General features: G+C 47.8%; 3 protein-coding genes across 3 annotated transcripts; all 3 read left to right on the forward strand.

Annotated features, from left to right (window-relative positions):
• Window positions 1-680: 680 nt before the first annotated feature.
• On the forward strand, window positions 681-1,477 carry COCSADRAFT_37685 (uncharacterized protein). Its single transcript, XM_007702767.1, has one exon. The coding sequence runs from the start codon at window positions 767-769 to the stop codon at window positions 1,202-1,204; it is 438 nt and encodes a 145-aa protein (XP_007700957.1). The 5' UTR covers window positions 681-766; the 3' UTR covers window positions 1,205-1,477.
• Window positions 1,478-2,938: 1,461 nt separating this feature from the next.
• Window positions 2,939-3,159, forward strand: COCSADRAFT_358684 (uncharacterized protein; the record flags this gene model as incomplete). Its single annotated transcript, XM_007702924.1, has 1 exon — window positions 2,939-3,159. The coding sequence occupies exon 1, from the start codon at window positions 2,992-2,994 to the stop codon at window positions 3,157-3,159; it is 168 nt and encodes a 55-aa protein (XP_007701114.1). The 5' UTR covers window positions 2,939-2,991.
• A 1,405-nt stretch (window positions 3,160-4,564) lies between these two features.
• Window positions 4,565-5,548, forward strand: COCSADRAFT_333841 (uncharacterized protein; the record flags this gene model as incomplete). Its single annotated transcript, XM_007702925.1, has 2 exons — window positions 4,565-5,440; window positions 5,502-5,548. Coding segments are annotated over exons 1-2 (497 nt in total), but the record flags the coding sequence as incomplete, so codon positions are not given.
• Window positions 5,549-12,174: the final 6,626 nt, after the last annotated feature.

Raw genomic sequence — 12,174 nt, forward strand, 5'->3', positions numbered from 1 at the left:
TTAAACTCCCACTCTTACTCCACACTACGAGCGGTATAGAAGCTACTCTAGCTTTTATTACTAGCACGAAGATAGGAACAAGAAAATAGGCATGTAGGCCAAGAAGGACTAGAAAGAAGAAAAATAAGAAAAATAAGAAGAAAAGAAGAAAAACAAAGAACAACGAATTTGATTTTACTAGCACTATTTCCTATCCCCTAAGAGAGCTCGCTAGAAGGCAGCCTAGCTGCTCTATATCTCTCCCTGTTACCAAACTGCTCTTTAGCACCAGGCGTCTAGAAAGCTAGTACTAGCTTAACTAGACAAAGGCCGAAGCACCATAGTCACGCAATACAGCACAACGTACCAAATTGTAACTAGTTAGATAGAACGGCCTTTGGCCAAAGTCCTACATAGCCAACGGCTGATACAGGACTATAATGGAATAATAATAATAACGTACGCAACAGAAATCATGTTCTATGACGTAATTAACTAAATCAAGTTAGGTCATTAAAGCCGGGTGTCTCGATTATTGGTAGAATCGGACCGTCTGCATGGAGCTGACAAATAAGTCTATTTCAACGGAGATATTGGTGGATCGCGGGTTAATAAGCTCGACTAACCGCTCTTAGCGTTAAGCTACTAACAGGAAATAAATTTGTTAGACCGGACTTATATCGCTCGCTCACTTGCTTCCTCTACCTACCAAAACGTTGTTACTCTACAGCCCCGAATTGAGGCAATTGCCAACTTTCCTGGCCCGAACCATCAGCCAACAGCCACCATGTCCCCCCTTCTTGCCAACAAACCTCTCCTTGGCCCCCTTGTCGGCCTTAATATCTGGACCTTTGCTATGGAATTCCTACTATACAAACGCAGGATCCCAGCGCTCTCGAAGTACAACGTCACCTTTGATCCAGCAACCGTCAAAAAGCAGAAGGCAGAAAAGTTACCAGCTTTCGTTCAATGGCCGGCAGATAATTTCAACAACTTACTGGAACAACCTACTCAGTTCTACGCAGTGTTGCTGGGGCTGAGCTTTTTGGATGTCAAGGACAAGAGAACTGTCAGTGTGGCGTGGACTTATGTAGGGCTGAGAATGTTACACAGCATCATTCACGTTTCTACCAATAATCCTTCCATACGCTTTCCGGTCTTTGCTGCGAGTTCGCTCGCACTACTTGGACTCACGGCTCAGGCAGCTTGGATGCTTCTATTCTAGGGAGCCGGTCACAATACCGAACATCTAGTTCCAACGTGTTAGGGCCACCAGTGGTTAACAATGAGATAGCCTGTGTAGTAGCTTAGCATTGGTTTTCGCGGATAAAGCGAGGTGAAATAGATAAGGGTTGCCATTAGAGACAGGAAAGGCTGGGGCTTTCTGAAAAGCAGTAACAATATATTGCGCTGATAGTACGAAGTTAAAAACAGTGAATTGTAAGAGCTATTACTAAGATCTATATACCGTAATTCTATTTCCTTCTTAGCAATCCCTGATTGATTGATTGATTAATTGATTTAATCCTACTCAGTTTCAGCCGCGCTCGGGGACCAGAATAGAGAAGAGGGAGAGGGTATGTGAAGTAAGGGATTGCGGCACAGTCTTAGTAATAGAGAACATGTGGAAACAACGAACCCGCGACTATAGGAGGCGCTGCTTAGAAGGCACAGCCTTGCACTACTAATATCTTTAGAAGCGTGTCTGTGGTAGGGATAATGTCGCACTTTTGTGTGCATGGGGTGGTTGTTCACGTCAAAAGAGTGAATGTGGTATATTGTGTGTGATTAAGTGTAATGCATGTCAGATCACCCTAGCTAATGCCTATCTACAGGAATTACAGCAAGATTACTAACGCAGCTAGCTCTTGCACGTGCTTGTGACAATGCCTCGCCTGCGACACATATTAATCTCTAGTAATAGACCTACAGTCCTTCAAACTTCTTCTTATAGATTTATGGTGTAATTAGTCTCTTGTTATCTTGCAGTTTCTTAGGCTATGATCAATCTCGTAATATATCACATATTCAAATAAACCTACGTTTTACATTCTCGACACTAGACTAGTTAGTAAGCAGCTGCAGTAGGTACTTCGGTGGTACGTGGTGTTTGCCACCATCAGTATGGAGGATGGCCAAGCCGCACCAGCTGGAGGGTTGCGCCGGAGGCGATGGTTAGTAGATATGGGTGAAGAGAAGAGAGCTGTAACTATGAAACCCCTAGATAGGGTAGAGTCTTGCCAAGCATGGCCACCGTCACAGCTCTGCTAGTAATTTACTCATCCGTGTGGAAACATGAACAACCCAAAACTCCTTACGACTCTTATAGCTTGAACTAAAGCACACCTCTATAGCTCTGAAGATTACAGTACTCATGTATCATATAAAGCTAGGGCCTCTCCACCTTCGTATGCGCTTGCAACGACGACGTTTTGGCAGTAACGCTCGGTTGAACCCACTTGCCGAAGTGCAGGCTTTGATTCCAGGCCCGCCACGCTCTATCTTAGCTTATATCCTTCCTGTCGCATCGTATTCCCTTCCAATAAACTAAGACTAGAGCTCGCTACAGCTTAGTCTAGGAACCGGCGCTGATGGACTCATAGAGCAATAGGGACGTGGTGGGCTTGATCAGGTTTTTCGTTCGGTCAGCGGAGAGGACAATAGCAGGCGTCGGAGCTTGAGGGCGTCATAATGGTACGTCTCTACGTTACAAGTGGGTATCACTGTGCGTTGGACTGCGTCTCTGTGTCAAAGTAGGCTTTCGAACCCGGGCCAAGTCTTATCACCGCTCCTAATCCCAAGTCGGATTTAGCAATAATCCGAGCGCTTGTGCAAGCTGCACAGCCACACATCCTTCAGTAAAATACCCACTAACGTGTTGGATCAGTAAGTGGGCCAGATCAGTTAGTGGGCCACCCCACCAAACTTGACGCGACGCTCTACACAACCACCACGATGCCGCGACAATAACGCCCTATACAGACTTCTTGTGAAGGTAGAATAAGTCTCGCTATGGTATCCTATCGTAATAATCTAAAACAATCTGTGCGCGCACTCGCAGTAGCGTATGACGTGCCAAAGTCAACGCTCCAACGACGTCTTCATGGTGTCCAGGCGCGATTAGAGACAGCCTCTGTCAACCGCAAGCTATCGCCTATTGAGGAGCAGTCTCTTGTCTAGTGGATTCTAGAGCTTGACCGACGCGGTTTTCCACCCCATATTATCGACGTACGACGAATGGCAGACGCGTTACTCGCCGCGCGTGGCCAAGATCTACCTCCACCACCTGTAGGCAAGAAATAGGTATCGCGCTTTATCTAGAGCTAGCCCAAGCTTCAGACAAAGTAGACTAGGAGATTCAATAGCCAGCGCGCCTCCTACGAAGATCCTAGTATAATCGCAGCGTGGTTTAAGCTAGTAGAGGAGACGCGACAGACGTACGGCGTCCTTAACTAGGATATCTACAACTTTGATGAGACTGGATTCGCGATGGGCGTCGCTATAACGTTAAAAGTAGTCACTAGCGCTAATAGAGTTGGCAGAGCAGTCGTCGTCTAGCCAGGTAATCGCGAGTGGGTGACAGTAATCGAGTGCGTCAACGCGTCTGGCTGGTCTCTTCCACCCTTCGTGATCCTGTCTGGTAAGGTCCACCAGAGTAACTGGTATCGCAACCTCCTACTAGACTGGACTGTTGGCGTCTCAGATAACGGCTGGACGACTGATTAGCTTGGCGTAGAGTGGGTGAAGCATTTTAACCAGTATATAGTAGCTCGTACGGCTGGAGTCTATCGCCTTCTTATTCTAGACGGCCACAGCAGCCACGCTATATCTGAGTTTGACCAGTTCTGTACAGAGAACAAGATTATCACTCTCTGTATGCCGCCTCACACGTCGCATCTTCTACAGCCTCTAGATGTGAGCTGCTATTCCCCTCTTAAGCGCGCGTACGGACGCGAGGTAGAGGAGCTCGCCCGCCATGGCGTCTACCATGTTGACAAAACAGACTTTCTTGCAGCATATACACGGATCCGGCTGACTATATTCACGCAGTAGAATATCCAAGCAGGCTTTCAGGCGACAGGCCTTGTCCCTTTTTATCTAGATCGCGTCCTATCGTCGCTAACTATCGTCTGGACGCCGTCTCCACCACAGACAGCTATTGACAATAATATTACAGCGCAGGCAGTAGTACAGATAGAAACACCACATACGGTAGCAGAGCTTCAGCAGCAAGTACGCTATCTCCAAGAGCGACTGCGCCGGCAGCCAGAGAGCCCTACAAGTATCGCGATACGTCAGCTTGCTAAAAGCGCTCAGCTTGCGATGCAATCAGCGACAATACTTACAGAGGAAAATAAGAGGCTACGCGAAGAAAACCAGCGTCAGCGACAGAAGCAGGATCAGCAGCGTCAATATATTGCTTCTGGTGGAGCTCTCCAGGTGCGACAGGCTCAGCAGCTTGCTGCAGAGGCAGAAAGGGTGGTTGTAGAGGCTGAACAGGGTGAGAGCAGTCAGCGACGTCAGCGCGCGCCGCCGACATGCACAAAGTGCCACGTTCAAGGTCACACAAGGACTCAGTGTAGAGCTACATAATAAATTATATTTTTTAGGTTTTATCTTATTTTATTACGTTGTTATGGCTCAATTGCACAAAACGTTAGGTCAAGTTTGGTGGGGTGGGCCACTTACTGATGTGGGCCGCTTACTGATAAAATACGTTACACTATGAGATACTTAGTAATACTTATAAGAAATAAGTCTAGCGGTTTCTAAAAGTAGGGGGTAAGGGCTATGCTGACAAGAGCTAGAGCAACTAAGGAAAAGCCTGCGCTAAGCGAGACAGGGGTGAGCGTGGGATGACAACTAAGCTGCGTGCGCAAAGCGGAAGCTGCAAGTGCATGAGAGTGTATAAGTACCCAATAGCTTTGATGACTAGCTGCGGCGTGCTCAGAATCGTTCTAAGGCTGTTTCGTCCGGATGGGTTGGCGAAGATGCGGTTCCGGAGGTCCTTATGCCTGCTACAGTGCAGGAGGAAGTGGGCGACGGTTTGCTGTCTCTCTCCATAACTGCAGCGGAGACTGGTAACGGTCGGGACGTGTCGGCTGAAGAAGAAGTCATTCAGACCTACCTTCTCGGTTCGCAGCTGCACCAGCAGCACGCTTTCCCTTTTGCTAAGCCTTTCGTGGAGCTGCAGCACTTTCTTGGTGAGCGTCAGCATGTGTCTGTATGTCCCGCGGCCTGTCTTGTCTTCCATGCGCTGATTCACGCCCTTTCTGCCTGTGTCTTGCACCACCTTCTGAGCGTTGTTCTGAGCGTTCTGAGCGGGTACAGCTGCGAGGGCGGGTTTGCTGGTAGCTGGCTGCGGCCGTCCTCTCTCCATCCAGTTGCCTCCTTGGCGGCCTGGTCGGTGGCCTCATTTCCGGGGGTGCCTACGTGGGCCGGTATCTCTCAGACAGTCACGGTTAGGTTAGGCCTTTGTCCTGGAGCTCCAGGGCCTTTAACTAACTTAGCTCCTATCCTAGAGCGCTTGGCAAAGCGCCGCACAGTCACACAGCCACGGTCCTAGCGTCAGCAACGATAGATCACAGCTAAGCTGCTTTAAGCCAGGTGCGCGGGTCGTACTTAACTAGTTAACTAGTTAAGCAATGTTGGCGGTTCGTTGCGGAGGGATGTTCGACCCACAGGGACGGACGGAGAATAGAAAAACACGACAAACAGCGAGAAATCAACTTTCCGAATTATCGTCACAAGGGACGGAAAATACACCCGCCAATGGCCGCAACGGTCTCTGCAGGCCATCGCGCGTCCCCCCCGCGCCGGTTTGGCACCTGCACAGCCGCTGTTGCGGCCCTGGCCGGCATAGAAAGCAAAAATTTGCGAGCAAGCTACTTAACATGACACACGTCCACCAAATACAGCGGCAGCCATCTAGCCACAACATAGCAACGCAAGACGCGACGACGGAGCCCAGACACCCCATTCAGCATCATGGTTACATCACGCACACACAAGGTCATCGATGGGCTTCCTGGCTAGCCCATCACCATCCGGCAATGTCTGCAACGTCCCGCATCGACGAGCCCTCGAGCTGAACGGCATCATCTCTCACGCAAACTACCTCACAGACACCCGGCATGCTACTATCGGTGCCATTACATACTTACAGATCACCAGACAGCCTCGTCCACTGTCGCCCCACGTGTTGAAGGACTGGTCCCCCTTCGACACACCTGACAAGGTCTGAGGAGGTTCGCATGAGAGCTCTCATGCTTAGTAGGCTTGACGACACGCACGAGCGGAGCATCGCTCCTGTGAAGCTGCGTTGTGACGAAATGCTGCTGCCGCTGTGCCCGGTGGCAGGTCACACCACAAGATACGGCCACATAGGAACCTAGTGGACAGCATCATAACACTTGAAGAACAACAGAGATTGGGGAACATACTTTGAGCCCTAGGGGTATTAGGGCAAGCTAGCACACACGACAGCTGAACGCTAGGGGGAGACTGAAGGTACCACAGACGCAAAGCATGAGGCAACTGTGCCTCTACGAGCCTTGAACAACGCTGCACACACGAGGCTTTGAGCACGGCATACACATGGAAACACAGTTTGCAGAACACACACATAGGCAAAAGACGTCACTTCTAGAGACGAAATGTACATAGTCGTAGATAGAAGCCAGACAACGGCAGGCCTCTGGGGACAGATGGCTCTTTCGAGAGTGAAGTGGGGCGTTGTGGACTCACGTCCGCATCGCGTCGGCTGTCTGCCATGCCAGTCATCCGGGCATAGCTGTGGAGATCACGGCTGGAACCGAGTAGGACAAAATCAATCAATCAATCAACAGGGACGGACGTTAGTCTTGATCTTTGCTATCTTGGCATTCTTTCCAGCCCACCGAGCTACGAGCCTCATACTAATACAAAGTGGCACGCTTATGGACTGTTACGAGCGTCGTACTGATACAAAATAGCGCCCTTGTGGACTAGTACGGGGGATGTAAGGGTACGCTGACTGGACTGGTACAAAATAGCACGCTTGTGGACTGGTACGCTGATCGTACTGGTACGAGTGTTATACTGATGCAAAATAGCACGCTTGTGGACTGGTACAAAATAGCACGCTTATGAACTAGTACAAGCGTTGGACTGATACAAACGCCGTACTAGTACAAAATACTACGCTTATGGACTGGTACGACCTTCATAACAAGAAGGTAATCCTGTAGATGAATGCTAACAAGGATTTCTTCTAGTCCCGATAAAGGGCTTAAGTACTAAAATAGAATAAGACGTGTAGTTACCCGCACCACTTGGGATGCTAATTAGCGCGACAACGTATTTATGGCAACACACGTCACTCTTCTTTCCCAGCTTACTGTAAGAAATGGTGCAGGTCTAGACCGAAGACTCGTCGTAAGGCCGAGCGACACGGCAAAGACCACACGGGGCGATCTTGATTCCAACATCCCAAGTGGTGCATCAGTCTCACTAGCTGTTGTGAACAGAGTTGTCAACGATCAAGCTCATCAAGCCGAGCTAACGCGATATCGTAATGATTAGGTCTAAAAAAGCTAGCCTATTACCATATCACGTTAGCTCGATTTGATGAGCTTGTGTGTTGACAACTCTGGTTGTAAAACTTCTTCTATTAGTGTAAGCAGCTCTCTGGAGCACCTAGTTAAGCAGCTTACGCTTCCCAAATGAGCATATGCGCAAAACTGAGTGATGGATCTCGAACGCACTTACCCGTACACTCTCATGCACTTGCAGATTCCGGTTTCTGTGAACAAGCAACCGTTGATCACACGCTAAGCAACTCTCGCTTAGTGGTAAGCGCTGCTACAACGATGGCCTGGCGGATAGGGCTAGCATGCATTATATCCTCATCTCCCCCTCCCTCAAGTAAACTGAAAATGTTAAGCCAACGGAGGTAATCTATGATTAGTAATAGTAAGAGGAGGAAAACCTAAGGTTGCACTAACTTAGTAGTGAGGAGAAATAAGAAAATAGAACAACCCTGAGTCCGAAACGCCAGTCCGCCAACAGTATCCCACCTAGTTGTTTAATTCTTCAGGCTTATTATCATCAGGATGATTTCCCGCATCTCTGTCCTTCTCCCAGCACTCTACCCACATCTCCAACCTTCTTGGGGGGCCTGGGTGTAAAGGATTGGCCGCATGAAAATCCCTAAGTCTGTACGGGCTATTCTTGAAGTTAGACGCATTGTACCACTCCGGATCCTTCTCATATGCTAGCCATTTGACACGGTACTGTAGCTTTCTGCGATGGACACGGGCATTGAGAATCTTCTCTACCTCATATTCGTCGTCGTCGTCGTCGTTCGCAGTGTCCTGCATGCGCTTCCGCTTATGCTTGTGCGAGCGATGTTCACTGCTGTCATCGCTGCTGTCATCGCTGTAGCAGATTTTGGCATCGTATCCGCTGCACGGTGGTCCTGAAAGAGGTTTCAGGGCCAAAGGACGGTTAGAGAACTGACTGCCACCGGAGGGGAGTAGCCTTCGATGCTTCGCTGGGCGCACGTTGTGTTTGAGGCGCTGCTTCGATGTTATGTTTGACGATCGAATGTGCCGCTTAGTTGGCGAGAAGCGTTTCCGCTTGCGGGTCAGCCACGCAGTCTGATTACCGCGATCATAGTGATCGTCATCGGTATCGCTGTTACTGCTACTACTCGTATTTTCAATTGTAGGAGGGCTGCCTTGCGTTGACTGTTCGATATTCATCTTCGACGAGCTCGTTGACGGCGTTGTTAGAAATTTGCGACGCGGGAACCCACTCATTTGAGTCTTTTCTTTTCCAACCGCATCGGAGTCGATGACATCCTCTGTGTCTATAGGACACTCCCCGCCGCGAAGATCAGAGGCTGTGATGCTCGAAACTTCAAGCCGATTGCTTATCTGCGTACCTGCATCATTTTCGTGCGAGTCGCCCTCGTTTGTATCTACGATGGGCTGACTGTCTTTCATAACGACTGTATTTTCTACGCAATGTCAGAAATGGTGTGCGAGAGCCACTATCACGATCGCACCCCGGAACTTGCCTTGACTAACATTTTCAGAAGGAGCTGGCTGGTTTGAGCTCTCCTCCTCTGTGCCTTCTCCCAAGTTTCGCTTATACTCTTCGCTTTCACTTTCGTTCTGGGGCGCAAAATCGTCGCAACTGCTAATATCACTATCTCCTCTACTTCTGCTACTGCTGATATCGCTGTTGTCTTCTCCAAATATGGTTGTGTTAGTCGTTATAGAACACTGGAATAAACACAGTATGGCTACGCCAGCTGTAGGGGTGCCTACCTAAATATGTCAAATCAATGACTTTGACTTCGTCCGACGTTGGTACAAGATCCTCTTTGTTCTCCAGTTGAGTGTTCGATTTTGGACTGTGTTTGTTTGATAGGGCCTTTGAGGGGTTCCGAAGAGAGGTTTGCTTAGGCTTTGGAGGCCCACTGTACTGTATTATTTGAAGAGAACCTTGTGCGTGAGGTATGAAAAAAGTGTCAGGGAACAATGCCATCGCTGCTGTTGTGGCTCGAGGACGTGCTGGCGCTGCGAGGAGAGTGGAGACGCAGAGGTTTAAATAGGCAAAGAGACCACGCTTGAGGTTTCTCTTATTATGTGAATCCTTTCGGAGAGCCCTCTGGAATAGCATTTAGCGCCCACCAGGCAGCAGCCCGTATGAGACCGTGCTCGAAACTGCACACCCTTGCCAGCGGCATATCAGACTAGGGTTGAATCAGCTTCGCGTCGTGTACCCAAATGTATCATGCGACTGCGAAGTGTCGGCGGCGATGAAGCCTTGCATGAAGCCCCTTTCTTCTTAGATGGAAACGTGAGCAAATCTCCCACCAACAATCGTACTGGAAATGAGGAAGTACAATGCATTCCCAGGCTTCAGGCTGTGTTACAGGTCCTGCCCCTTTCCCATCAGAGCCCGTCTACTCAGCAGGGAGATTCCAACCCGCGTTTTTCAGCTCGTCGGCCACTCCGAAACCCAGATACGGGTCCAAACCCGTGTTCAGACTCTAGACGTCAGGCTTTGGGCGGCGTGAGCCACACAGTACAGAGAGATTGGCGCCCAAGCTGTGCTGAAAACCCGCTCTAGCCTTCACTACCCCTGATATGTAATACCAGAATAGGACATCGCCATCATGCAAGCAGTCACATGGACCCAGGCTCTACCAATCTGTATTGCGGCGCAGTCTCGGGAAGTACATGCCTGACCACTACCTGCATAGCTGAGTAGCGGGTCGGACTCTAGCTGCGGCTTTTCTGGCGTGACTTTTTAGTGAAACTGGGCTCGTGGTGACACTTGGACGGTTCAAATCCAATCATTTCTCTAAGGCTACATGCCAATGTAACCTCGCTAGGTGTACAGCTGGAGTTTTACCGGCTTAGTGCTTCGTGTTAAGACGTACTCGGGGAGTCCAAAGCTCCTTTGTTGCTGATCTGTGTAAGCGATGACGTGGAAGATCGAGGATAAGCAGACTGGGAAGGACGTTCGCTTTCGAGAGGGTGAAAGTTAAGGAATAATTGCAAACTGTTCATGAAAGTCCTGATGCAAAAACTTCCCACCATGAGACGGGCGAGAGAGTTGGAGTGGTCAAATTTCAGGTAGAGACAGAGCTGCTCGTAGGGTAGTCGAGAAAACATGTTGAGAGGGTCTGGCAAAGGACACAGCGCAGAGGCATAATCGTGGATCCCAAAGGAGGGGGTAGGGTGGATGAGACAGCCAGGCAGTGCAGCGATTGCATGATTTCCAAGGGAACGAAAATGCCTCACAGATTCAGTCCGAGCGACCAATAGGAGGGAGTGAAGTGGAGGGAGGAAAGGAACGATAGTGGGAGGTGAGTAGGACGGCGAGGGGAGCGTGGTTATATCTGATGGGGTCAGCGCACGGGCCAAATAAAAGCAGCGAATGGCCAAGCCAGCATTCATTTCCTGCTTTGGAAGCCTCTATTTCCTGATGCGGTTTCACTCTCACACATATACCTTTATATACTTTTTAGAGAGATTAAGATATATAATAAAACCCTAAACTATCTCTAATCCGAGTGCTATTAGAACAGTTTTAAATAATCTATAGCTCTCTAGCTATCTGTATTTGTAAGCCTAGAAGTACCATGTATAGTCACGTGGTTACTCACTGACTAATAACACTGTATTTAATCTTGCTCCTATCATGATACACACAAGAATATACAATACCACCTACAACCTCAACTGCTTACAGTATTATAATAAAATTATTATATCTAGACTAAAACTAAAGTCGTTATAGTTAGGATTAAATAGCATCCTAACATAATTTAATTTTTATAGACGCTTAACTCTTTTATGATTTACTACTAGAAGGATTAACAATAAAAACTACATTATAGAGGTTAGAAATTAATGTATATAGTTATTACTTATTGTAAAACTTAGCCTAATATTTGCATTACATAACTCCATTGTAGTAATCTAGGTTATAAAATTATTTAATAGAACTTAATTAATACTTCAAGTAGAATTCAACCTGTCTATGAGACTAGATTTACTTTTTAAGTTATATTAGCTTCATAAGTTTTATATCTAGAGTCTTAGAATAGTCTATAAGAGTGATAATACTAAATAAATACAAATAGTTAAGTAGTAATATTATGTATTCAGCTTTAATAATAGCTATATTAATTCTAATTATTACCAATATTTAGTTTTAACTATATTAATTTTGTTATGGGCGGAGAGGCCTAGCGAATGAGTATGCTTCTACCTATCGTACAGAAGCTAAAAGATAAGAAAAAGAGAAGATAACTAAGTACAGACTTCTCTTATACCTGCTCGCTTCTGATCACGTGTCCGTACAGAAGGTATATCACGTGGTCGAAGATCACGTGATCCTCTTCAGTAGAGATCACGGGCGCAGCCCTTTACAATACTCCCCTCCTCCACTCGTACGGACATGTTTGCGTTTGTTTGTTTTCCTAGGAGCACGCGGCTGCCTAACTTGCGGTGGAGCAGCGGCGTTTGTTTGCTCTAGTGAAGGAGGATTTCCACGAGAGCAAACGCTCCCTCCGTACGATATGTAGAGCTGCCGTCTCTCTCCTTCAGCTTTTTTCTTCCTTTGTGTTAAATCAATTTGACTCCACTACTACACAGATTTTCTTCTTTTTCTTTCTGACCACACTCGTACGAT

The sequence above is a fragment of the Bipolaris sorokiniana genome (genome assembly GCF_000338995.1).
Source record: "Bipolaris sorokiniana ND90Pr unplaced genomic scaffold COCSAscaffold_9, whole genome shotgun sequence".
NCBI lineage: Eukaryota > Fungi > Ascomycota > Dothideomycetes > Pleosporales > Pleosporaceae > Bipolaris > Bipolaris sorokiniana.